This window comes from Gymnogyps californianus, chromosome 5 (genome assembly GCF_018139145.2).
Source record: "Gymnogyps californianus isolate 813 chromosome 5, ASM1813914v2, whole genome shotgun sequence".
In the NCBI taxonomy this organism is placed as follows: domain Eukaryota; kingdom Metazoa; phylum Chordata; class Aves; order Accipitriformes; family Cathartidae; genus Gymnogyps; species Gymnogyps californianus.
This window is the reverse complement of record NC_059475.1, coordinates 21,574,845-21,600,598: the sequence shown is the minus strand read 5'-3', so window position 1 is coordinate 21,600,598 and position 25,754 is coordinate 21,574,845. Positions and strand designations below refer to the sequence as shown.

The 25,754-nt window shown below is 38.3% G+C and overlaps 1 protein-coding gene across 1 annotated transcript in view; it reads left to right on the top strand.

Moving 5' to 3' along the window:
- The first annotated feature begins 13,924 nt into the window (after positions 1–13,924).
- CPT1A (carnitine palmitoyltransferase 1A) overlaps positions 13,925–25,754 on the top strand; it is a 49,896-nt gene continuing 38,066 nt past the window's right edge. Inside the window, 9 exon segments of the mRNA XM_050898049.1 lie at positions 13,925–13,946; positions 14,077–14,231; positions 15,352–15,491; positions 15,895–16,066; positions 19,368–19,469; positions 20,172–20,309; positions 21,162–21,239; positions 21,908–22,015; positions 23,043–23,130. Of these exon segments, the coding sequence (XP_050754006.1) occupies positions 14,091–14,231; positions 15,352–15,491; positions 15,895–16,066; positions 19,368–19,469; positions 20,172–20,309; positions 21,162–21,239; positions 21,908–22,015; positions 23,043–23,130 (967 nt within the window). The 5' untranslated portion in view covers positions 13,925–13,946; positions 14,077–14,090.

The following is a 25,754-nucleotide window of genomic DNA, read 5'->3' as shown; positions in this document are numbered from 1 at the left end:
TGCAGCATGCTGTGTCATAGTCCTGAACTCCACATGTTCAGAAAAACAAGATCTAAATGACTGAAAAGCATCCCTCTTTTTCCAAGTCTGGATTAACTTTAATTTGACTCGTCCGTTTAAATATTTGTAAAATGTTTGGAACTGGTTCTTCAGTCTTTCAACCTTATAGAGGCTGAAAGACCTCATTGAGGTCTGTTGTGGTTTAACCCCAGCCAGCAACTAAGCACCACGCAGCCGCTTCCCCCTCCCCCCTGCTCCCAGTGGGGTGGGGAGGAGGAAAAAAAAAGTAAAACTCGTGGGTTGAGATAAGAACAGTTTAATAACTAAAGTAAAATAAAATACACTACTAACTAATAATAATAATATAATTGTAATGAAAAGGAATATAACAAAAAAAAAAAAGAAGTAACACCCAAGAAAAGACAAGTGATGTACAATGCAGTTGCTCACCATCCGCTGACCAATGCCAGAGCCGTGATCTGCCTCTCCTGGCCAACTCCCCCTTGTTTATATACTGGGCATGACATTCCATGGTATGGAATATCCCTTTGGCTAGTTCAGGTCAGCTGCCCCGGCTATGCTCCCTCCCAGCTTCTTGCACACCTGCTTGCTGGCAGAGCATGGGAAACTAAAAAATCCTTGACTTAAGCACTACTTAGCAACAACTAAAACATCAGAGTGTTATCAACATCATTCTCACACTAAATCCAAAACACAGCACTGTACCAGCTACTAAGAAGAAAATTAACTCTATCTCAGCCAAAACCAGGACAAGGTCTTTCAACCTTGTACAGTAAATCATCATTGAACTACTGTGAGAGCAATCCATTCAGTTTGCCTTTGGTCACCAAACATTGTTGTCCGTCTTCCAGGATCTCCAAAGTCTTAAAATGTGACATCTTGCATGTCTCGTAAAAGTCCTGCCATTTGTCGTGGTTTAACCCCAGTCAGCAACTAAGCACCACACGGCAGTTTCCCCCTCCCCCCTCCTAGTGGGGTGAGGAGGAGGAAAGGGGAAAAAAAAAAAAGTAAAACTCATGGGTTGAGATAAGAACAGTTAAATAACTGAAGTAAAATATAATACTAACAGTAGTAATAATGAAATATAATAATAATAGTAATGAAAAGGAATATAACAAAAAAAGGAAAGGGGGGCGGGGAGAAAAAAACCAGTGATGCACAATGCAATTGCTCACCACCCGCTGACCAATGCCCAGTTAGTTCCCGAGCCGCAATCCACGCCTCCCGGCCAACTCCCCCCTGTTTATATACTGGGCATGATGTTCCATGGTATGGAATACCCCTTTGGCTAGTTCAGGTCAGCTGCCCTGGCTATGCTCCCTCCCAGCTTCTTGCACACCTGCTTGCTGGCAGAGCATGGGAAACTGAAAAGTCCTTGGCTTAAGATAAGCACTACTTAGCAACAGCTAAAACATCAGCTTGTTATCAACATCATTCTCACAGTAAATCCAAAACACAGCACTGTACCAGCTACTAAAAAGAAAGTTAACTCTGTCCCAGCCAAAACCAGGACACCATTCCAGAAATATTTGTTGTTATAGATAATTCTTCTTTACTGCATGAGCACAGAAGCTCGTTAGGGCAAAGGGAGAGAGAAGGGATAAAACTTGTCTAATCTAAATGCCTAGGTATGGCTTTTATAGCAGTATTAAAAAGAAATACCCAGATCTAGAGCCTAGTTTTTGGGGGGTGGGGGAGGTTTCTGCATGGTATAACTGTGCAGTGTTTTAGTTTTGTATGCTCATCTCTTACTCAGCAAGATTATTCTGAATTTCTAGAAGGTCAGAGGAGGTAGCCTGCTGGGATGTGTACAATATAACATGTATTGCAATAGAGACTAGAATAAGCTAAAAGGTCTAGGAACAGTATAGTATGTCCTACTCTGTATAGGGGAAAAACCCGTAAATAATATGACAGTTGTAAAAGTTTCTGTTTTGATTACAGTTGTGGAGCATGTTGGTGGGGTTTTTTTTGTTGTTGTTGTTTTGGTTTTTTTGTGGAAGTGTATATTTTGGAACCATCTTTTACAGGAGCATGCTATTTGGGAAGAGGAGAGAGGCCATACGATCCAGAAACTGTAGGGATTAATATTCCTTAGTGTTAGCCTGGTAATTAGCACATTGTCTGCTATAGCCAGTCTCCTCTACTTCTTTGCCTGACTGTCTCCAGTTTGATCAGGTGAGAAGGCAACTTACTATCTGTGGCTTTTCTCCTGGAAGTGCCAGTGAAAACAGTCTGTTCTGTGAATATCTCTCCAAGAAATCTTGATGGCATCTGTGCTGACTGTAATGGGAGTTTAAAGCCTGCAGGCAAGCACTTGGATGCCTTAAATTGAAAGCTGAAACTAGTGTTGGAGTCTAGCCCCTGAGATCACCTTGCTTATTGCACTAGCTAGTGATCACTAGTTTGAGCCCTCAGAAATTACTGACTGGGTAGCAGATGAACTTTCTTTCACTCCACTGTTCCTCACCATCTCAGACCTGTTAAATGAAGACAGATGGATCCAGATAATACATTCATCCAGTGTAATGGAAAACAGTGTTTCAGAACTGCTGTGTTGGCTATTCTCTCCATTGCCATCGATTTTTCTAAAATGGTTCCAGTCTGATCCAGTCCCTCTGAGTGGTTGAAAGCTGTGTGTGAGTCAAAGCTCGAACTGTTTTTCTTGACTTTCTATTTCAGAGCTACAACTGACTGTTTGCCATTGCTGTAGTGTAATGTCTATTAGGAGCTAGCAGCATTGGAATGAATCTGCCTCTCAGTGTGTCCCAACCTATTCAAGATCCCAGCTGCAGTGAGCTTGTGGAACAGAAGATTTCTGTGTGACAAGTAGATCTCAAGTCTGCTTTTAAGGAAGACAGCTGTTCAGGTATGCTTACGTTTCATTCATTGGTCTGTTTGTTATTATCTCTTCCCTTCCATATATGCCCGTTGCTCCAGTTTACCACTTGGGAAGGGGATAAAGAAGTTGGCCTAAGATTCCAAAGGAGATGCCTGCAGACGGTAGCTAATATTCACCCATAGGTGATCTTGGAAAACTGCTGAGGACAGGACACAAGCTGATAGGTTTGTCAGTGGGATGGCAAGTTACTGCAAACTCCTTAGCTGTTCTGATTTCAAACTGCTGTGGGTGAGGTTTGCAGTAGGTCCCAGTGTTGCGGTACCTCGGCAAATACATGTATTCAGTTCTCCACCTTGGCTTGAACCACAGCATTTGTTCATTTTTTAGATGTGAGAATTCCTTTAAGACATTTGCAATTCAAAGGGACCACAGCTGTAGGTGAGGGTGGGAAGGATTGGAGCCAATGATTAACAATAACCAAAGATGAGAACTGGAAATTTACATGTCAAATGATGGCTATTGGAGGAGAGGCTTCTGTCTCTTTCCAAGTGACTTAAGCCACTTCCGTCATGGCATAGTAATTTTTACTTTGGAGACCCTGTGAAAGAGAAAAGCCGCATAAACAACAGATTCAGCTTTTAGGAGGCTTAAACTGGTTTTAATGTGTCAGTCACAACTAAAGTGGCATGAGAGAACCTGTCAGTTTAACTTTGTTTTTGTCAGATCAAATGATAATTGATTGAATGCTGTGTTAATTCAAGTTTTAAAGGAGAGTGATTCTTTGGTTTCTGTTTTATTTCTATGCCATAGTCATTAGGTTCGCCTGAGAAGCCCTGTTGAGTGAATTTAATCCACATGACTATTTATTGCACAGAAATTACTTGGCTTCACTCCTCTCAGATTTCTCTTAATGATTTTATGTCTGTAGAATATGATTAATCATTGTAAGGTAGGTGAGTTATTGGTAAGACTTGAGAGCAGCAAGTATCAGTGTCTTTTTATATGCTGAAGCATGATTAGATATTATTGAAGGTTATTATGCAAGGAAGCTATTTAGAAATAGAAATTCTCAAGTGAATAACAGTGTCTAGTTAATCTTTATAGTAAGTTCAGAAGTCAGCACCTTATGGAATATCACATGAACTATGAATAAGCTCTCTACTTTTTCTGAGGCTTTGATATCTTACCTTTTTGCAGAAGTGTAGTATACACTGCAGGAAAGTGGCATTAGCTAGTAGAATATCCAAGAAACAGGTACAAGAGAGACCAGACAGTCTTTTTGGTCATATGTTTAAATGTTTGAGCTGTATATTTTATGCTGTTTACTGAAGATTTTATAGATCAAAACCTGAATTTCCTTTGAAAGGCATAAAACTCTAGACAACTTTGATCTTTGTTTGGATTTCTGTTAAACTGAATGCTTTTTCTTTAGGTTTAGTTTTAACTTTGTTCAACTGTGCATAAAAAGAGCACCAGATGCACATAAGTAAAAGAGGCTTTGGCATCCTTTTGGCATTCTCTGGTTAGCTGCCTTAATTAACCCTCTCGCGTTAGGGCAGAATTTTGGTATTTATGTCAGATAGTGGTGGGGAGGCAGTCACTCACATAAGAGCAGATGGGAACTTGAGTTACTGAGTCAGTGCTGGGTGCTGCTGTGCAGCATATACGTTAGTGTCTGAAACTATTGCAATTATAGCAAACTCCATGAAAACACTTTACTGAAGTCACATCGGTTTTATTATTGATAATACAGGCTTTCTTAATTTGATAGGAACAATCAATGTTTCCTCTAGATAGGTATATACATGTAACGTTAAATTCCAAGGGCTTATTTTTTATTAGGAGTTTATACTGTTTCCCATTGTATCACTGCGGTATACATGGCACTTAAGGTCAGCTGCAGAAATCTACCTGCTGCCTTAAGACTAGCAGACTCTTATTGGACAATGTAGTGGTGTTTAAAATACTAACACACATTTAAAAACCTTGTATAATGACATATTAGTGCTTTTTAGTGAGGGCAAAGTTACTGGAATAATGTTGAAAAATTCAGATGAATCGTTGTCTGAAAAGTTCATACAAAATCTCTGTAAAAATTCTGCTGCAAAATCCAGCTTCTTTTATCCTCCAAACTAATAGTACATTTTTGTCATTTGCAGAAAACTTGTTCTTTTTGAGTGTTTGACTGCTACCAGCAATTTGACTGCCAAGGTGTCCTGTTCATTTAAAGCAATTAATTTAAAGCACAGGATTTCTTGTTCAGGCGTTAGTGTTCTACAGTAATTTTATTTTTTGAAGCAGATCTATTATGAAAACTGCTACATTAAATTTCATAAAGCATCTGTGCTAGGTATACAGTTAAAACTGTATAAAAAAATTAGGATTGATGCTTCAAGCCCTTAATCCTCTTAGTGGCTTTTCACTGGACTTTCTCCAGTAGTTTCATTTCTCTCTTTTACTGGGGAGCCCAGAAGTGGACACAGTATCCAAGATGGGGCCTAACCAACGCTGAGTAGAAGGGAAGAGTCAGCTCCCTCAACCTGGTGGCAACATTCCTCCTAATGCACCCCAAGATTCTGTTAGCTGCCTTTGCTGCAAGGGCACCTTGCTAGCTTGTGTGCAACTTGCTGCAAAGTTGCTTTCCGGCCATTCGGTCTCCAGCATGTGCTAGTGTATGGGGTTACTCCTCCCTAGGTGCAGGACTTTGCACTTCTTGTTGAACTTAGTGAGGTTTCAGCCTGCCCATTTCTCCAGCCTGTCAAGGTCCATCTGGATGGCAGTGAAATCCTCTGGTCTATCAGCCACTACTCCCAGTTTCAGTTCCTGTACTTGTAAATCCATCAGCAGTTCGGTTCTTTTTTTTGTTTTTTGCTGTCTTTAACCTTTTAAATAGGTTTGACAGCTACTATTTTTGCATCAAACATCTGGAAGGGTGTCAAACTGATAGACTGCAGAACCTCTGCAGAATTCAGACAGGTGAAGACAACTTGATGAATGTTACAGTGACAGCTACACTTACAAAAATTTATTTGGAAGACTCTAACCCTTTACATTTTGTGTAAGAAGAGATCCTGCTGCTTGATGTAAGTATTTGATACACTTTTTGGTTTGGAGAACCTTGTTTGCATGAGTCTTTTTCAACAAAACCAAAAAACTCAAGCAACCTTGATTATCTGTGGATTGCATCTACTTCTGGTATGGCTGTGTAGATCGATGTTGCCATTGAACTGTAATTGGTGGCAAAGTGTGGAAGTAAACTAACATGTTAGCAAGTTATTTTAGGATGTTGACACTGGCTTTGTTGTGCTTCACTACATATCATTTCATTGCAAGCACACTACCTAGGCAAAGTCAGCTGTCATAGGGTAGTCTGAATTACTTTGTGTAGGTGGCACTGAAGGCTTGGACTGACAGGAGCATCAATAGCAGAAATCTGAAGAGAAATTTGGAATAATGCATGAAGAGACTTGGATGGACATCTCAGTGTTTGGAATTCTCTTGCTTTTAGTTTAGTATCTGGTATGAAATCAACAGATTTGAGCATAAACAACTATTCATTGATTTGTATAAAACAAAATGCATTCATAGTTTTGGCTTTCTAGGAGAGTAGAAAATGCAAATTTCTATAGTAATAGCTTAAACAGGTGAGAGAATACTTGATCACTGTCTCAGCACAAATGCAGCGCAGGTGTTCTAGTGTTTTAATACTGGCTCTGATTTCATTAAGTCTGTCCTCAGTGATCTATCCTAAAGTGTCAAAATATGTTAAGAAATTAACATACAAATGAAACTTTTTGGATGTCTGTTTTCTTCCAAAAGCTGTAGCAAGCTCATCTCCTGAAAGGAGATCTGATGTGTGGACAATAAAATACTGGCTAAAACTTCTTCAATGTTTTCAATATTTAAACAAGTTTCAGAGTTGAAGTCTTTTAAGAGAACTTGTGAGAGCTCCAGAATTTTTTTCCTGTTCTGTATGGCTGCTTGTAAAATTCGAACAGTAACTCTTATTGCTTTGCATGTTGATAGAAATGGAATTTCCCCACTCTCCTCCTTTTCTCTTTGAAATAAACTGTTTTGGGGACAGACAAAGATGTTGGGGCACTTGCTTGGTTTCCCAAGATCTTCTGAGTTCAAGGTGTCTAGCTTTAAATGGAAATCTTAATATAGTTCTAAGTAGATTTCCTAACTAAAATTGGGTTTAATGTACTTTCAACTAATATCTCTCTCCACTTCCCCTCTTGAAAACTTCCTTAAACAATGTAATTGTAAATGACTTAGTATCACTCTTTTCTCCTCACCAGTCTCTATTCATATTTGAAACCTGAGCGCTAAGCTAGATTTTGAAGTTGTAAGTTTATTTTAAGAAAGGAGTGAAGAATTCTTCAAGGTCAGGTTTCTGGTGGTTTTTTTTGTTTGGTTGGTTGGTTTTGGGTTTTTTTGTTTTGTTGTTTGTTTTTTTTTTCTTTCAAGCTTGCTAGTAGGAACTTGGCAGGAGTCAGAAGACACTACCTGTGTGATAAGATGCTTCTCATTGCTTTATTGGTGATACATGGCATCTGCATGAAGTTCTGAGGGCTTCCAGGTGCTTCTGATTTCAGAACTGCCATCATACTTCAAGATGCAGCATGTTCTAGCTCTTAGCATCAGGGACATGTAATGCTGCAAGTCTGCCCACCGTCTATGAACAGCCTGTGGCTTGGGTGCCAAAGATGTCTTATTTGAGGGCTCTGACAGTATGAAACCTGTGTGGGGTTGTACGTAGCAGTGTTCTTGGAGAAACTATATGCAGGAGTCACTGCTTTTTCAAGAAAACTGTCAGCTTTTCATCATCAAAGTAGAATAATTGGAGAGAACTGTTTTGTGAGCTTAGTTTGGTTACTGACAGGTGTATGTCCTGTATATAAAAGCTAATCTATAAATAGATGTCAAAATTCTGTGAGGAGAGCCTCGAACTAAATTATTGAGGTAGCTTGCAAGTGAGAGTCATAGAATTAAGTCTTTCACTAAGGTTTTAGCTATTCTGGGTCATGCGAGTAAGACTTCTCTCCAGTTTTCCTCTGCATTTGTTAACTTGCTTCCTTTGCAGGAAAAGGAGCTATAGATGTGAAAACTACATTTAAATAATATATCTCTTTCAAGTGGATGTTTGGACTCCTGCCAAGGAGAAATGGCAGGATTTTCTCTATTCCAAGATGAATAGGAAATGGGGGAAAAAAATGGATTGCATGAGCCAAGCAATGTATGGGAAGCAAGTGGCTAAGATGAGTTCTGAGGTAAGAGATGACATGGACATCCCCTTAAAGCAGAGGAGTTGCTTGCTTTTTTTAGCACTATCATTTTGTTCGTATAAAGCTTATGAAATCTACAGAATATAGAAAGGTTCATACTCAATAGCATTTCCAAAAGTAACTGCTTCAGGAATTAATACCTTGTTTTGTGCAATGTACTGTAATACATTTAACTTTTGTATCATGGCTTGGTGCTTCTTAAGGTGCACATGGTAATTCTTTCACTGTCTTTTAGACATTATGTTCTGTGTTATGTGCTTCAGAGAGACATTACTAACCACAAGTGACTTCTTGCATGCCTGACTAAATGGAAGCATCCTGCACATGGGATCTGTTCTAGCTTCAGATTTTCCAGAGCTGAGGCCCTCATCTCCTTCTGTGGCTGTAGGAACATGTAAGCCCTAATACAGAGTTGACTGTTCAGTGTCTGCAACCTGAAATCATAAGGTCTGTGAGCAGTCTGTGAGTTAAACCTCGGTCTTCATAGTGTAAATATCCTGAAACTGCAAAAATAGCAGTCTGAGGAGGCTTTATGCATAGCAGGCATAGCAGCATAGTTTTTCAGACCATCAGGTCTATTGGGGCTTAGGCCTTCTAGTGTGCTATGTGTTTTCTTGACTTAAAAATGACATCCAACCTAGCAGTACTTGTTTATAACAATGGAAAAAATTGTGGTAAGTTTTGATTGGCTCAAGCAGAGGTATGAAAAGGGAAGAGGAGAAACATCTGCAGCTGTTACAGCATGTTTGAATTGAAGTAAAACCAGAAAAGAGCAAGGAACAGGCAGCTTTCTCCTTTAATCAAAAGCAAAAAAAAAAAAGTTTTAAGGGGCAAGTGTGTTTTTTAAGATACATTAATATTATGAGAGAACACTGAAAGGAATGAAAATAGCCATTTCAAATTACTTTTAGAAATTATTATGCTTTTTTTTTCCCCTTTAAGTAAGGCTTGGCCAAACTGCTAAGAAAGTCAAAAGTTCTTGTTTATGGCTTTCTGTTGGGAATGAGGTTAATTAGTATATGCTGTACAGAAATATTTTGCTGACCAAAATGCCTGAAGTTAGAAGAAGTTATTGTTTCAGTGTTAGTTAGCTGATTGATGTGAGTGCTGCCTTACTAACATTGGCAAGTCAAGTTTATAAGTCTAACGCATGCTCCTCTGGCCTGTGCCCTTTTACCTACTTTGCTAGCAAGCACGTGACAGCAGAGGAATGCAAAGGAGGGGAAGTGTACAGCAGCTTATGATTAAATTGGCCTTTAAGGAGGAAAATAAGTGTTCAAAGAAAGGGACTTCAGGAAGTCTTTGGTGTTCAGCCATCATAATTCAGAATAGTCTTAAACTCTTACAGTTTTCTTAAGTAAAGGAAAAGGATATGAAAAGAAACAAGCCATTTGATTGTTTCACATCTTAGGGTCAAGTAATACAGTTCTGGAACTAGACTTGCCTTTGTTTTCAGGGCTTGTTTACTTGATTCAGGATTAATTCTTGCTGGATTAATATTGCTTAATTTGGGAATAAGGAATATTTTTCTTATTGAAGCTTATTTAATTTTATGATCATGCTAAGTTTTAATTAATTAGAATATCAGGTTGACTGTTTATGATTAATGCTGTCTATAATCTTTTTCTGCCTTGGACAGTAGAAATGCATGTGCCTAAAAAGGGAAGGGTTCCTGAAATTCTTTCTCTTCAGAAACAGAGATGGATAGTTACAAATTCCCAGGCTGAGAAGTCACATGGGAGTTGAAGGGTAATAGAAACTGGTTTATTTGGTACTTCAGACACTGGCGTTCCAGAATACAAAATTCCATGAGTGAACTGGAGAACCTGTTGGCCCTTCTTGAGACAAATCCAGGTGCCTGATTCTCCGTATGGGGATATGGTTGTCTTTGTTGTGGGTTTTTTTCATCCCAGTCTTAATAGTACTGCTAAACATATGATGAATTCTTAACTTTGAGTGCTTTCCCCTTTTCCAAACCTTGTTGAGTCCAGGCTATACCATGTATTACTGCTGCCTGTCTCTGTTTTATTGCTCTCTTGCAGTTTTGGTCTTGACATCAAACTGGTGATGCACAATTTAAATGAGTGAATAGACAGCTGACTTCGACTTCCTGATACTTGTCTACAGCAAGGCCCCTATGAATAAGCAGTTGTTAGTGACAGAGTCATTAAGTACTACAAATTGCAGTTGTTACTAGGGCATACAGGGCTTGTCTTAAAGATTTTGAAACTACTGTTCAAAGGTGATTTTGTTTCTTTGTTGTCCTAATCAGACACTATACATGCATAGATCAAATAGCGTACTATCTGTATGACACTGTGAGCTACCCTTCTGGAAACCCAGAAGCCTGATTCGCCCAGGAATTCAGCCCCTAAAACTTGAGCAGTGGCTGATGGATTTGGGAGATCTGTGAATTATCATCAGCCACTGTAGCAGTAGTTGTATTGCAGAGGTTGATCATTGCAGGCTGGTCTAGGGATAGGCAATATTGCAGTGACTACCTATTGGTCAGCAACCTTACTAGATGCTGCACAACAGCACAAGATTTGTTCATCTCTGCCTAATGCTCCTTCTCTTCCTATATTGTGTATCTGTTTCCTAAGCCTGCTATTACTGCAACATTCTCAGTGCTTACATTCCCTAGTTGTCTACTCATATACCTTTGCACCCCTTCTTTGTGCTCCAGATGACTTTGACATAGTAGAATATTTACAGACTAGAGGAGCAGCACTACAGTCATAATAAACTGCTTTTGAAGTGCCCAGCTAAACTGCACTGGTTAGCCCTCACATGCTGTTCAACAGGGGATGAATGTCTACCAGAATTTAAGTTTAATTACAAAGTCTAAGCTTCAGGTTTGCAAAAGAAATGTAAATTTCAGCCTTTAGGATTCAAAAGGCATGAAGTAGTTGTACTTTCTTTTGATTTTGTTTAAATAGAAATGCCAGTGCCACCTTAAAACACTTGGTATTGATAACATTGTCTTTTGTACCAGTAAAAAAGTGAAATTAAAACTAGCGCTTGAATCCTGACCTACCGATGGGATTATGGATTCCTCTACCTTTTTGCCATACTTCTAAGAGGATGTTGGTTTTAGGATTATGAACAGAAGTTTTAGTAAGCTAATAAATGTATGTGGACAAAAGACTTTGGAATCACAGTGGTCTCCTCAGGAATATGTAGTTTGGACCATTTTGATGTTATACATAGAGCCTGTCTGCAAAAATCTATGTTCTGATTGTAAATGCTCAAACAACATTAGTCTGAATTAATGATGAGTAGGGGTAACTTCCAGGATATTTATGTAGAAATGCTGGTTACAGAAAGAAAGAAGCTATGAAGATGAGCTGATAAATAAGAGCATACAGTTCAATTCGAATTGGCTGTATCCTCAGACAGAGTTGAGACATAAATATGTAAACAGAATCACAGTTACATTTCTGTTTGAAATTCCAGTGGTTTTTATTTAAGCCTGTTATGCCTGCCCATTATGATGATCTTTTGTCTATATTGGCACCGTTGTTGATATTTGTTTGGGTAGTTAAACTGAGCTGCAGTTCAATTAAATTTCCTCTTAATTTCAGATTTGTTTACGTGAAGGTCATTTTTCTGACAGTTCATAGAATGGTTTGGGTTGTAAGGAACCTTAAAGATCATCTAGTTCCAACCCCCCTGCCATGGGCGGGGACACTTCCACTAGACCAGGTTGCTCAGAGCCCCATCCAGCCTGGCCTTGAACACTTCCAGGGATGGGTTATCCACAGCCTCTCTGGGCAACCTGTTCCTGTGCTCACCACCCTCACAGTAAAGAACTTCTTCCTCACATCTAATCTAAATCTACCCTCTTTCACTTTGAAGCCATTACCCCTTGTCCTATCACTACACACCCTTGTAAAAAGTCCCTCCCCGGCTTTCATGTAGGCCTCCTTTAGGTACTGGAAGGCTGCTGTAAGGTCTCGCTGGATCCTTCTCTTCTCCAGGCTGAACAACCCCAACTCTCTCAGCCTGTCTTCATAGGAGAGGTGCTCCAGCCCTCGGATCATCTTCGTGGCCCTCCTCTGGACTCGCTCCAACAGGTCCATGTCCTTCTTATGTTGGGGGCCCCAGAGCTGAACGCAGTACTCCAGGTGGGGTCTCACAAGAGTGGAGTAGAGGGGGAGAATCACCTCCCTTGACCTGCTGGTTACGCTTCTTTTGATGCAGCCCAGGATACGGTTGGTTTTCTGGGCTGCAAACTCACATTGCTGGGTCATGTTGAGCTTCTTGTCAACCAACACCCCCAAGTCCTTCTCCGCAGGGCTGCTCTCAATCCACTCATCGCCCAGCCTGTATTTGTGCTTGGGATTGCCCCAACCCATGTGCAGAACTTTGCACTTGGCCTTGTTGAACTTCATGAGGTTCACACGGGCCCACCTCTCTAGCCTGTCAAGGTCCCTCTGGATGGCATACCTTCCCTCCAGTGTGTCAACCGCACCACGCAGCTTGGTGGCATCAGCAAACTTGCTGAGGGTGCACTAGATCCCACTGTCCCCATCACCAGCAAAGATGTTAAACAATGCCGGTCCCAATACCGACCCCTGAGGAACGCCACTCGTCACTGCTCTCCACGTGGACATCGAGCCGTTGACAGCAACTCTTTGAGTGTGACCATCCAGCCAATTCCTTATCCGCCGAGTGGTCCATCCGTCAAATCCAGGTCTCTCCTATTTAGAGACAAGGATGTCATGCGGGACAGAGTCAAATGCCTTGCACAAGTCCACATAGATGATGTCAGTTGCTCTTCCATTATCCACCAATGCTGTAACCCTGTCGTAGAAGGCCACCAAATTTGTCAGGCACGACTTGCCCTTAGTGAAGCCATGTTGGCTGTCACCAATCACCTCCTTATTTTCCATGTGCCTTAGCATAGTTTCCAGGAGAATCTGCTCCATGATCTTGCTGGGCACAGAGGTGAGACTGACTGGCCTGTGGTTCCCCAAGTCTTCCTTTTTTCCCTTTTTAAAGATGGGGGTTATGTTTCCCCTTTTCCGGTCAGTGGGAACTTCCCCGGACTGCCACGACTTCTCAAATATGATGGATAGTGGCTTAGCCACTTCATCCGCCAGTTCCTTCAGGACCCATGGATGTATCTCATCAGGTCCCATGGACTCGTGCACCTTCAGGTTCCTTAGATGGTCTCGAACCTGATCTCCTGCGGTGGGCCGTTCTTCATTCTCCCAGTCCCTGCCTTTGCCTTCTGTGACTTGGCTGGTGTGGCTGGAGCACTTCTCGGTGAAGACTGAGGCAAAAAAGATTGTGATTTGGTTTCCTCAACTCTGCATAATTTTGATTTTGCAGTTATTTGCCAGTCAGAAGTCAGAGCCACAGGGGCTATAGTGTCTTATTGCTGTGACTAATCAGCTTGAAATTAAGATATGAAAAAAATTTCAGAGGAAGATATGGCCAGAAGCAGCTTTTTTTTTCTAGCGGAGGTGAAGACTTTAAATACCTTTTATTTCAAAGTGATGAAAAAAACACTTTCTGAATCTGCTTTGTCATTACAGAGTGAGATGCTATGTACCTGTGATATGCTTTTTCTAAATATTATTGCTTTAATTTTCTGCTCTGCTCTGAATTTTTGTATATTGTATGTATTCACGATATTGAGCTTGCTGCAATCCTGCCAAAAAGCCCAAGTTACATGAGTGGTTTTGACTTCTATTTTCAGTTGTTGTGGTTAGAAGAGGTACCTTAATTAACATACTGGACGCTCAGACTGAAGTGCAAGCATAGCCTGTAAGGAAGAGGCAAGTACTGTATGTAAATTTGGCATACTTTGAAATATTTCCCAGAATTTCTGTGTAGAAGATATCTTGCTAGAAATGGACTAGCTCCTAGTTCCTTTGAACAAAAAGGAAATAATTTTTAAACTTTGCTTTTTGACAGAACTCTCTCTGAAAATGGCAGAAGCTCATCAAGCAGTAGCTTTTCAATTTACAGTAACTCCAGATGGCATTGACCTGCGAATGAGCCATGAGGCACTCAAACAAATTTATCTATCTGGTGTCCATTCATGGAAGAAAAAGTTCATCAGATTCAAGGTATTTTAAATTAGTCAAGTCCACCAAACTTGAGGGTTATGTAATGTTTTATAGATTTATTGAAGTTTTGTTTAGCAAAACTTAATTTTTTTGCCTTTATGGCAAATAAAGTTCCTTATTGTGAAAGACTTGTGTGGGTTTTAGTTAAGACAAGGGATACTGAGGAAGGTAGCACTGGGTGATGCTGTAAAGACTGAAAGGGTACATCTTTTTGATTTATTCTATGGAAGCAAGATGAAACAGATGTAGCAATTAACAATAGCTTTAATTTACTTAATTCTCTTCATAATACATCATGTAATTATGTAATCTTTTAGCATAAGTCAGAAATATAACTAGTTGTGATTTTTAGTGTCGTATCACTTAGAGGTACAAGACTACACTCTTGATCTTATGTATTCTTTGCCAAAATTAAATTTTCAAGTTAAGAAGAATGTTTACTCTTTTCAAAAAGTTACCTGAACATACATCTTGTACAAGTTATGCTAAGTAGTAACGTTTCTGATGAGGCATTTGATATAGATTGTTGTGAATTTATTGTTTTGTTCATGGGACCATGAATGGTAAGTATGTATTTTATTAGTAGCAAACTAGATAAGCTACAGGTTATCTTCAACGTCTCTTTCAAAAACATTTTTTAACAGTAGTGTTAATAAAATCTTCTTATAAAGCTATGAGAAGGACTGTTTAAATGATGTAAAAAAAAAAACAACTTGATTCCGGTTTTCAGTGTCTTGTTCAGTAGAATATTTTTGCCATGTTTTCATTCAGAGGGGCCTAACTCAGTGTAAGTGGGAATTATTGAAGTGTCATTTGTTCCAAAGTTGTTTGCTAATTTCAGTATTTTTATTAAGACTTGCAGCAGGATCAGTGTTGTCTACAAAAGAACTTAAAAGTTCCTTTAATTCTTGATATCATTGTGACAGTTTTCTGTAGTAGTCAAACTTAACTAAATCCATTCCCTACTCTTGAGTTAATCATATGTAAGAAAATGTTGGATAATCTTAACTTCTTGTTTAAAACTAAATTACTTAAATGTGTTGATTTTTGTTTCTTTTCATGGTAATATGAAGTCAACCACTTTGGTATGAAAAAATTATGTGAAGGCTTTTCTTTCCAGAATGGAATTATCACTGGCGTTTATCCTGCTAGCCCATCTAGCTGGCTTATTGTAGTTGTGGGCGTGATGTCAACAATGTATGCCAAAATTGATCCTTCTTTAGGAATAATAGCTAAAATCAACCGAACACTTGATACAACGTAAGTAGACTAAAAAGTTGCTGTTCCTCTAAAGGAAATCAGTTTTATTTGTAGCTACTCTTAAAGCTAATCCTGTTACAGTGTATCAGTTTTTGAACAGTATGTTTGTGACAGAGTAAGCACAATAAGTAGATGCGTGAGGGTATGAAAGAGGTAGGTTGTTATACCAGTATTACTGCATTGTTTTCTGAGTATTTGGGAAGCACATTTGGCAACTTCTGTGGCCTTTGATCTTGCTGCATGAGAGGGTGTTTGGAAAGGAGTTTATGAAAAAGGGCTAAACAGGCATGAAACTTGTGTAATGCCTGCCTGTAGTACCATTAGACTTAGGTTTGCAATATTAGGTTCTCTTTAGAACTTAAACTGACATTAACTGGCACGTGCTGGCTTTTGTTTTAAATAGTGGCTATATGTCAAACCAAACACAGAACATCGTGAGTGGAATACTTTTTGGCACAGGGCTTTGGGTTGCCCTTATTGTTACAATGCGCTACTCTCTAAAAATGCTGCTTTCCTATCATGGTTGGATATTCGCTGAACATGGCAAAGTTTCTGCAGGCACCAAGTTTTGGATGGTAAGGATATATTGTCTTCCTGTTTCATCTTAACTTCTATCTGATCTGTATTCAAAGCCCTAAAAGAGAAAATCTTGTAGGTTTTTCCTTGCTTGTGTTTTCTGTGTCATGGGACAGGAGGGTATTAGGTAGATATTTCTAGTAATTACTGTCATCCTTCTGATGCTATAATTAAGCTCTTCAGGATGGCCTTGTAGAAGGAAGAGTAAACACTTCAAGAATAACTTCTAAATTTGCCAGTGCCTTGGGACTGTGTGACTCAAATACCTGCTTTTTCTCTGTGTGCAAGTACAATTTAAAAAACTTGGGCTGCAGCACTAAAGAATCTTGTCCTCCCTAGAAAGTGCTACCCTAATTCTTTGTTGAAATGTTAGGATTTCTAGTCATCCATTCTAAAATTAATTTTATGCTTGAAGAAAATAATATTGAATGTCCTTTCAATTGATTTAGTGGTATGCCTCCAAAATGAGTTGGAGAAAAAGTGTAAGGTAGGTAGCTTGTTATGCAGTTTTCATATAAGGATGAGAGTGATATGGCTCCTATTGATTATTGTGGTGCTTTGGAAAAGGATCCGTAAGGGATGTGATAGGTATAAAGTGAGGAAATGTACATATAGGTGCTGCAAGAGATGACATGTTTTTGTTACTTGGACTCGGTTGTTTCAACTCACTTTTGCCAGTATTGTAGAAATAACTTAAGTGCCCTACTACGATAAAATTAGTCTCTGCAGCCTCAAAAATTAACTGATGTGTGTTAGACTAACAACATGTCATGATTTATTATGAAATAAGTTCAAGAACAGGTATCCAGAATGGTACACTAAAATAGCATGTAATGCTCATCTGTTACAAATTAAATTTCTAATTGATAGTTTCTCCTGGAAGCGGTATCAGGAGCCTCATGACTCGAATTTGTACAGTACAGGCTCTGAATGGTAAGGCTTTCTGTCAATTGCTTGAAGCTGTAGCTGTCTGGGTTTTCAGCATGTCCTATCAGATAGATATTTTAAAGCTGTTAATATTGCCTCATCAACCTGACACAGTATGAACTGTAATGCTACTTACCATGCTTTGTTGCGTATTGTATTTGTAAATTTTGTCTATTGTATATGTTGCATATGTATTTTGTTGTGTATTACATTTTGTGGTGTATTATATATGTTTTAAAATACAGAACATTATAAAGGTGTATGCCCAACAGTCTTTCATCTATACTTAACATGAAGCTCTATTTTAATACCTTATTCTTTTTTTAGCTAGTCCCAACAAAAGAGAAGACTGGTTTCCCTAGTAAAACAGTACCAACTACCTTAGCTTTCTAGATTTTTACTATCCTTTAATATTGTGTAATTTTCTGGAGGGGTTTTCATGTTGGATTGTGGGTTTTTTTTTCTTAGCTGTTTTTCATGCTGATTAATAGCATGAAAAACGCTATCGTGAATATACTGTCTTCTGTTCAAATAGTCATGCAGATCAAAAACCTGAGCTCTGATTTCAGTCACAGTACAAAGTGATTTTCAGGCTGGTTGGAAGTCTGGTGGCACTTCTAATGAACATATTTCGTCTTCTAAAGTCAAATTTCCTGTACCAGGATTAGGGGGAAAATCCAAGTATTAGTTGTAGTTTTAAAAAATAAGTTAAAAAATAATAATAATCTGTGAACAGATGCAACGCATGCTAGAATGAGATTTTGCCATGTCTGCATATGAAATCAGAGATGTAATTAAGTATGTGTGTCTGTCAGATCACTTTAATGGTCTCAAACTGTTATAAATTCTCTACTACAAGTTTACTGAAGAGATAAATACTGTGAAATGTGTTTGCTGTTTTTGTCAGTTGAACAGTTACTCTCTGTCTGAAGATAATTTCAGCCTTTCCTGACTTAAGAGTTCTGGAATAAAATTGTCTCCAAGTATGGAATTAGACTTTCTTATGAAAAGCTGAGCTTTTTTTTCTGACCTGGCTGCAAATTTATCTTGTCATGAAGCACAACTAGATTTCATTAGGCTGATCACTGTGGTGCATCCATGTACATCTGACAACTCTCTGATACAGATCCATTTGAAAGGAGGTCTTTGTTGCTGGTAATATTCTGCAATTCTTAATAGCTTTGTGCTGCCTAAAACAACCTCCTCTAGCTGTGCTGACCAAGGAAATTGGGGCGGGGGGGGAAACTCTACATTTTAACAAGTAGTTTTGTCAGTTGCGAGGGGGATAGAAGGGAGAAGTTCTAGGAATTTAGTAGTGAAATGACATCCTCTGTTTTCTTCTGTCTTTAGTGTATTGGCCTATATACAATGTATGGTATAGTATATTGGACCAAGATTGGACTTTGACAATAAAGATTCCACTGGATTGTTGGTGTAATACTTGACCTTACTTTCATGCTGAAATATGGTGATAATGTCAAAATCCTTTCATGTGTAGCCTAGAAGTTGCACGATCTAGACTTTCAGCCTAGTGTGTGTCACAGCTGAGAAGCAGTCGTAGACAGAAATGCTGCTTCTGTCTTCAGTCTCCCATAGAAAACAGGAGATGCTGTAATATCTGAAGCTAAGATGGGAACTGTCATCTCTGTCTTTTTTGTTTTGTTGTTGTTTTTTTGTAACACAAGCACTGAGTATAACACTGGCATGCTTGCACAATTTGGTATGTTCAAATCATGCAGTAGACTACCTGAGATACTCATGCTTGAAGAAACTCCCTGTAACATCAATACTATTATTTGGATCAATATCAATACTATAACTTTGGAAAATATTAAACCATGATTCCAAAGTGTAATTATTATTTTTAAAGGTGGCTATATTTATCTAGGATCCTTAGCTGTGAGTGATGGGCTTGATAATGATTCCTGTTTTGAAGCACAATATAGATATTTTTGTAGTATCTACTATATAGTAAAAGATCAACTGGTAGACTTGCTTTTTTAATCTTTACAGAGGGAGATGTGTGAAGAAAAGAAGTGCTAAGTAACTCTGTCTTTATTTTCTGTTGAGATCAAGGTGTGCCATTCATAAACAACAATATTGCCTAATGACCAGAAGATTGTCTGGGAAGTCAGGAATGACTATCACAGTCTTTCTCTTCCACTGACATGTTGTTTAACCTTTAGGAAGTTAGTTTATGTCAGTGCCTTTTTTATTTGTGAAACAGTGATAAATATGATAGTTTGTTAAATTTGGTACAGTATAATTTACCAGTGAAAAGAACTGAGTTACATTACACTTTATTACTCTGTCATTTTTCTTTTGTTGAACGTAATCATTTGAGGTGTGTATTTTGTTTTTGTTTTCCTTCAGGCACTTGTAAAACTCTTCTCAGGACGTAAACCCATGTTATACAGTTTCCAGACATCTTTACCACGATTGCCAGTTCCAGCTGTTAAAGACACAGTCAATAGGGTGTGTACATTCATCAATTCATTTTCTTTAGTAACATTGAATCCATATTTAGATGCCCTTGTGGGTTTTTTTGCCATGCCTTATAAAAGTATTGTATGGTGGTATTAATATGGTGTAATGGATTAAAACTTCTGCATAGAAATTAAAATAAAGGCTATGACAAACCACTGAAACTAGTGACAATTTGAAGCTGGCGTAATTCATATTGGATGATATGATGTCTGCTGATACAAGACCATGCAATGAAGTGTGATTTCCAGGGCTTTTGAAACATATTGGTTTTGTTATCTTCCACAGCTTGAACATATAAATGTGTGTTTTATGACACAAAACCTTATATCAGAGCGTGTAAGTAGAACAGTGTGTCACAGAAACTGAAAGTTTGATTTTTAGAGATGTAAAAAAATCTCTCTGCCTGATACTGAAGAAGCAGTATGTCTTCCCCTTTTGAGTGGAAAATGTGTCTTTAGAAAAGTAATCTCTTCCACTTGTGATTTGCTGACAAATGTCTGGAAAAAGATCTAATTTTTGTAGTTTGCAGGCAGATGTTTAGAAGAATGTATACTCTTATTTTAACAACATAGTATTTGCAACCTTGTGAATTGAGTTTGGATAATCTTTGTCTACTGTTCAAATGGTTTGTGTAGGAAAGGCGAGAAGCTACCTATTAGTTACTATGGTAATTCTTTTCCTGTATTCTAGTATCTGGAATCAGTTCGGCCACTTATGGATGATGAAGAGTTCAGAAGAATGGAGGGTCTTGCCAAAGATTTTGCATTTAATTTGGGACCAAGGCTTCAGTGGTATTTGAAGCTAAAATCCTGGTGGGCCACAAACTATGTGAGTAGATAAACAGGAGGCTCAGTCGTTCAAATGACATAACTTAATTTGTTCCCTGTTGCCTTTTTTGGCTTAATTCTTTCTTAAATGTAAGAGAAGGAAATTGAAACTGCCTAATATTTTTGTAAAGTTCATTGGAGACCACCTGATTAGCACAGAAATAATTTGTGTGATTTGGTAAACAAACAATGTGGTGAATGTAACTTGAAAGAATGAATCCTCATTTTGTGTTTGTTTTTCTGGAGCAGTTGATTTAGCTTTTGCTGTTATGATTGCATTTGAAGTCTATTTATTTGCTTGTTAAGCTTGATAACTCAACAATAGGCCTGGCTACCCAGGTAGTTTAGAACAGGGATTTAGGACAAATTTTTTATATAGAACAGCTAAAGCATATGGAAGAGAAATAAAGAATTGTAACAATAAGTTGGGGTTTTTTACCAAAAAGAAAACCGAAACCCCAACATCATAGTGAGAACTGTAATATAATTCCTTCCTGATATGTTATCTAACATCTAGCTGTACCCAGTAGCTTAAGCTGTCCTGTCAAAGGCTGCAAAACATTCAGGAGATCTGATACATTTTAAATATTATCTGAAGATGATGACTCCTTCAGAAGCTTATCAGAGAGCTACAGTTGAATTTAATTTAATTCTCTTGCCCTTTTTTTGCTATTTTCCCTAAAGTTTAACATAAATTAGGGTTTTCTTGTTTGCCTTTTTTAAGTAGGGGGGCAAGCTAGCAGTTTCCTTCCTGCTTCTGTGTGGAATGTTGTGTTGTGGAGTCATTAACATAGAGGACACAAACTGTGGAAATTACAAGATTTTACTGCTTCTGTTTTCCTTCCTGCTACAGGTTAGTGATTGGTGGGAAGAATATATCTACCTTAGAGGACGTGGACCGATTATGGTTAATAGTAACTATTTTGCAATGGTAGGTAAATACTATAAACACTTTGTGTCAAGAAGCACTGTGAAATTTCTGCCAGATATCTTATTTCGTGATATCTTTCTGTTTAGAAATCCATTGCCACGGAGTATATGACCTTTGTTTTTCTTTCTTCTAGTATAGCCTGCAGCCAATATCTTCAAGTACGGTGCTATCTTAATAATAAACATAGCACATCTGCCACTTAGGCAAACTCATGCAGTAATGACTTATACAGCTTTGTGCTTACTGTAACAAGTAATCTTTCAAAAGCACCATGTAAAACTTCATGGGTAACACAATTCAACAAAGTGTGTGCTCATATTCGCAAATGTCTGTACAGGAGGTAAAATTGTAAAAGAGCCTAAAATTAAAAGCAAAAAGAGGAAGTATGGTAGTCTTGAATTCACGTTTTAAGTAGCATTGTCTTTTCTACTGGGATGATTAACAGCTATCATGTATGTTTTAGGACTGATGCTGTTTACGGAGACTGTGACTCTTGAAGAAGTTTAAGTTCCAAGTCATCAACTCACTGCACTAGTGCACTTCATATGTTTTAAAGCCTTTTCTATATTGACCAGAATAAACTTTAAGAATGTGAATGAGAAGTACTATTAGTGTTTTTTTTAAAATGTAGTCTGGTAATCATTGACTTATTCTTATGTACTTTACAGGACTTCCTTTATTTATCTCCCACAACCCTGCAGGCAGCTAGAGCTGGTAATGTTATCCATGCCATCCTGCTCTATCGGAAAAAACTGGACAGACAAGAAATCAAGCCAGTATGTATACCAATTTAAATGGCTTTTGATCTTTTTCCAGCACAGTCCGTAAGAAGTCGATCAGTTTTCAGAATGGGAGAGGAGAGGAATGTCTTATTGTCAGAACTACATGTAAGACGTAACTAAATTTGTGGTCCCGAACATCTTGGTTATCACTTGAATTGCACATGGGCAGAAACTATCAACTATCAAAAATACAGGATTCTGTCATGCCAACTAATTGCAGTATTTGAAATTAACGAATGTATTTGCCTGAAAGACAAATAGAGGCTTGTACTTGTGTATGTTGAGTATTCTGTATAACAGATGTTACTGGTATGTGCCAAGCATGTAATGGTACTTTTGAGCCACTGAATTCTGAAAAGTCTGTGATATCATGTGGTGTGAGCACAAGGGGTGGCTGGGACAAAGGACTGGACCTTGAGGCCAAGAGTGGGCCAGTGGCAGCCTAAGTATAGATGATGGTAAAATCCTGTGTTGCCCTAATTTCTAGGTAGCAAAGATAGGCAAGGTGAATCCCATTCTGAATTTCTGTTCTGTCCAGTGGCTGTGTGTTGTAGCGAACAAATATTGTGGAAACAATTAAGTAGTTTTGGTGAAGGTCATGGCAGGGATGTGATTGTGTATGTAACTACAAATCTGAGAAATGTGAACTTTTGTTCCTACGCAGCCAGAAATAGCTTTAAAAGAAGAAATTAAGGGGTAATGCACGCTGCATGTGTAAGTTTTGCATCCGGACTGGTCATTGAGAGCTCTTTGGATTTCAGGTGCTAGCTAGCTTCAGTCATCCCTCCTGAAGGGTGAGCTTTTGGTAGAAGGAAAAAAAATACAACTACTGGAATGTCAGTGGAATCTTCCACATGTAGTTCAAGGAAAGACAATGAAGGCAGGGGGGGGAACCCGAAATGATGTATTATAAATCTTACTGTTCTACAGCCTGTCTTTAACCAGATGCTGTTTTTTCTTTCCTTTTTAATTTGCTAATTGTATATGCAAAATTACATTTTAATGTACATTTGCGGCACAGATTCTTCTGATGGGATCTACTGTTCCACTCTGCTCAGCTCAGTGGGAACGGATGTTTAATACCTCCCGTATCCCAGGAGAGGAATCAGGTAAGCAGGGCCAGCCAAGGAGAATAAACATCTTAATGGAATTCAGTTTTGGGGGTATTTTCTGCTGAAATCCTTTTTTTCCAGATAAGGATCTGACAGACACAAGGACACATCAATACTGTGTTCCGATACTCAGGAAGTAATGAATTGCTATAGAGTGCACAGATGTTTTTCCTTTTAGGGTGATTTTGAAACTTCTTCAGTGTTTTTTTGTTTCTTCCTTTACTTAAATTAAAAACTAACTTCAAGAAACTGTTTTCTGCCCTGTGTTTTTAATTTATAAATAACCTTTACTTTTCTCCATTCTAGTCTTTCAGGATCCTTTGACATCCACGTTTTTATCTTTATAGAAGTTGTGTTCTCTTATCTCAACCATTTTAAAATCTTTTGCTTGCTTGACTTTCCCTTTTTCCTTTCAGCTTATGATTCACAACAACATCCCAATGTGTTCTTCTCAATATGAACATACGTTCAATACTCGTTTACCTGGTTTAAAGACAGGTACAGTCTTAATCCTGTCAAGGTTTTCAATGCCACTGTTGCCTTGACCTTTTGTGTGCACTATAAGACACCAGTTAAGTGAAATCACCTGTAATAAGGACTGTGTCCAAAACTTTCTCTGTAACACATTGAGAAAATATATACTCTGGGTTTTGTTAGTTCCTGCCATGCTCTAACTCCTAGCAATGGTCTGATTATCCTAAGCTATGAGTAACTGAGTTTTCACATTTTAATGTTGAATAGAGGGGTGTATCTGACTTACAGCAGGGTCGTTTTCACCTGAGTCTGTTCCTGCAACTTCTGCTTATTGTGGGAGACTAAGGATATGTTTACATGACCACAAGCAATCATGTTAGCTCAGTCAAAAAAAAAAAATTGTATCTGTAAGTGACAGTTCATATACACTTTCTCACTGTAGGTATACACATGCTCTCATTGCATGCATTCATTAACACTGCATATAGACATAAAAGCGTTTCACTTTAGTGACAAACTTTTGATAAATTGTTTGTTGTTGTATCTCAACATAAAAATATCATATTTTTTTGATGGTCAATACATCATCCAAGATCTTGAGGCTGATTCTTCTCCATATGGTGTTATTTTTCTAAAGGTAATGTATCCCTAAGAGTTCATCATGGGTCTCTCCCCAAGGTTGCCTCCAAAGATCTCCATCAGCTTATCCTAAATTTTCCAGGCTCAAGCTGGTTTTTATGGTCTTAATATTAAAGTGACTTTTTTGTTGTTGTTTTTTTCCTGAGTTTTGTCACTGTAAAAGGAGGCAGATTGCATCTAGAAATACTAACATTTGTAGTGAACAGGTGGAAGAAAACATTGCTATCCATTTTCTCATTCTTTGAGAAGCAAACTAATAATTTCACAGCAGATTTGAGTGGAGACTTCTGTTATTGTTGTGCTTTCTACAAAAGCTTAAGCTATATCTAGGTTTCTCTGACCTGGTTATATGCTGAAGAGCCTCTTAGAACTGAGTTCATGTGTTTATCCAACACTGCATCATAGTGGCAGCATCAGAATGAAACACAGCATTTGGCAGAGTTATCCTGACAGTCATAGTTAGTGCAGAGGACAATCACTAGGAATTTGGAATGCATGGGGTTATTGGTTAGTCACCTCCATTGGGAATGTACATATGGGCTGTCACTTGAAGATAGGATACATTTTTTAACTTTCTTTGAGAGCTGTAACTCACGTTTCAAGCTGCGTTTGAGTATGTTAGTCCCACTCAACCAGAGAATAAAAAACATAAAGAGTTTGTAAACAGACACAGGGATGTGCCCACTCTTCCCTGCTGGAGGTCTGACATTTGCTGTACTGTATGAAGTTGGATAAGGGGTGGAAGTGGCATTGGCTAGTGGATAAAGCAGTAGATGCGTGTGTCAGATAAGGATTTTACTCTCCGTTCTGCTGCTGGCCTTTGGCAGATTATTGAGGAATTATTTCCCAGCTATGCCTCAGCTTCCTTTATCTGCAAAACGGAGAAAAACATATCCCTGATATGATTAATCCCTCATCATGAACTAGTAGCTTAAGTATACTAGCAAGTTTTAAAGTCTCTATTAGACAACTGTAGTGTATGAGCTATTGTTATTTAGAATACTTCAAGTACTGAAAGTGCTACCCTTGCCCCTTCCCTGTCCTCAATAAAATGAAAGATGTGAACTGTTTGCATTTGGCCTTGGATTTGGTGTTCTCTTAGTCTGAAATGAGTTTTGCACAGAAGTGTAGAAGTGGCCCATTCTAACTATAACACCTGATTAAAATACATCCTGTATATCTTAATGGTTCTCCTCAGTTTCTCCTGCTTAAAGTCTTTCAAATTAAAGTACAGTCATCATCATAAAATTACCTTATTTTCCTCCTAAGCACTTCAGATTTCCTATTTTGCTTTTTCAGTTTTTCATTGTTTCTATTTTTCTAAAGGAAAAACAACTTTTGTCATTCTGTATGTGGATAAGTGGGTTATAAAGACATTTTTCCCAGATTCTCATGAGTAGCTTGATTTCTTGCCCCCCGATTTCAATTATATTTTAAGTATTTTATGTATGTTCCCAAAGGAACAGCATATTTAAAAAAAAAAAAAAAAGAAAAAAAATTCTGTGGCA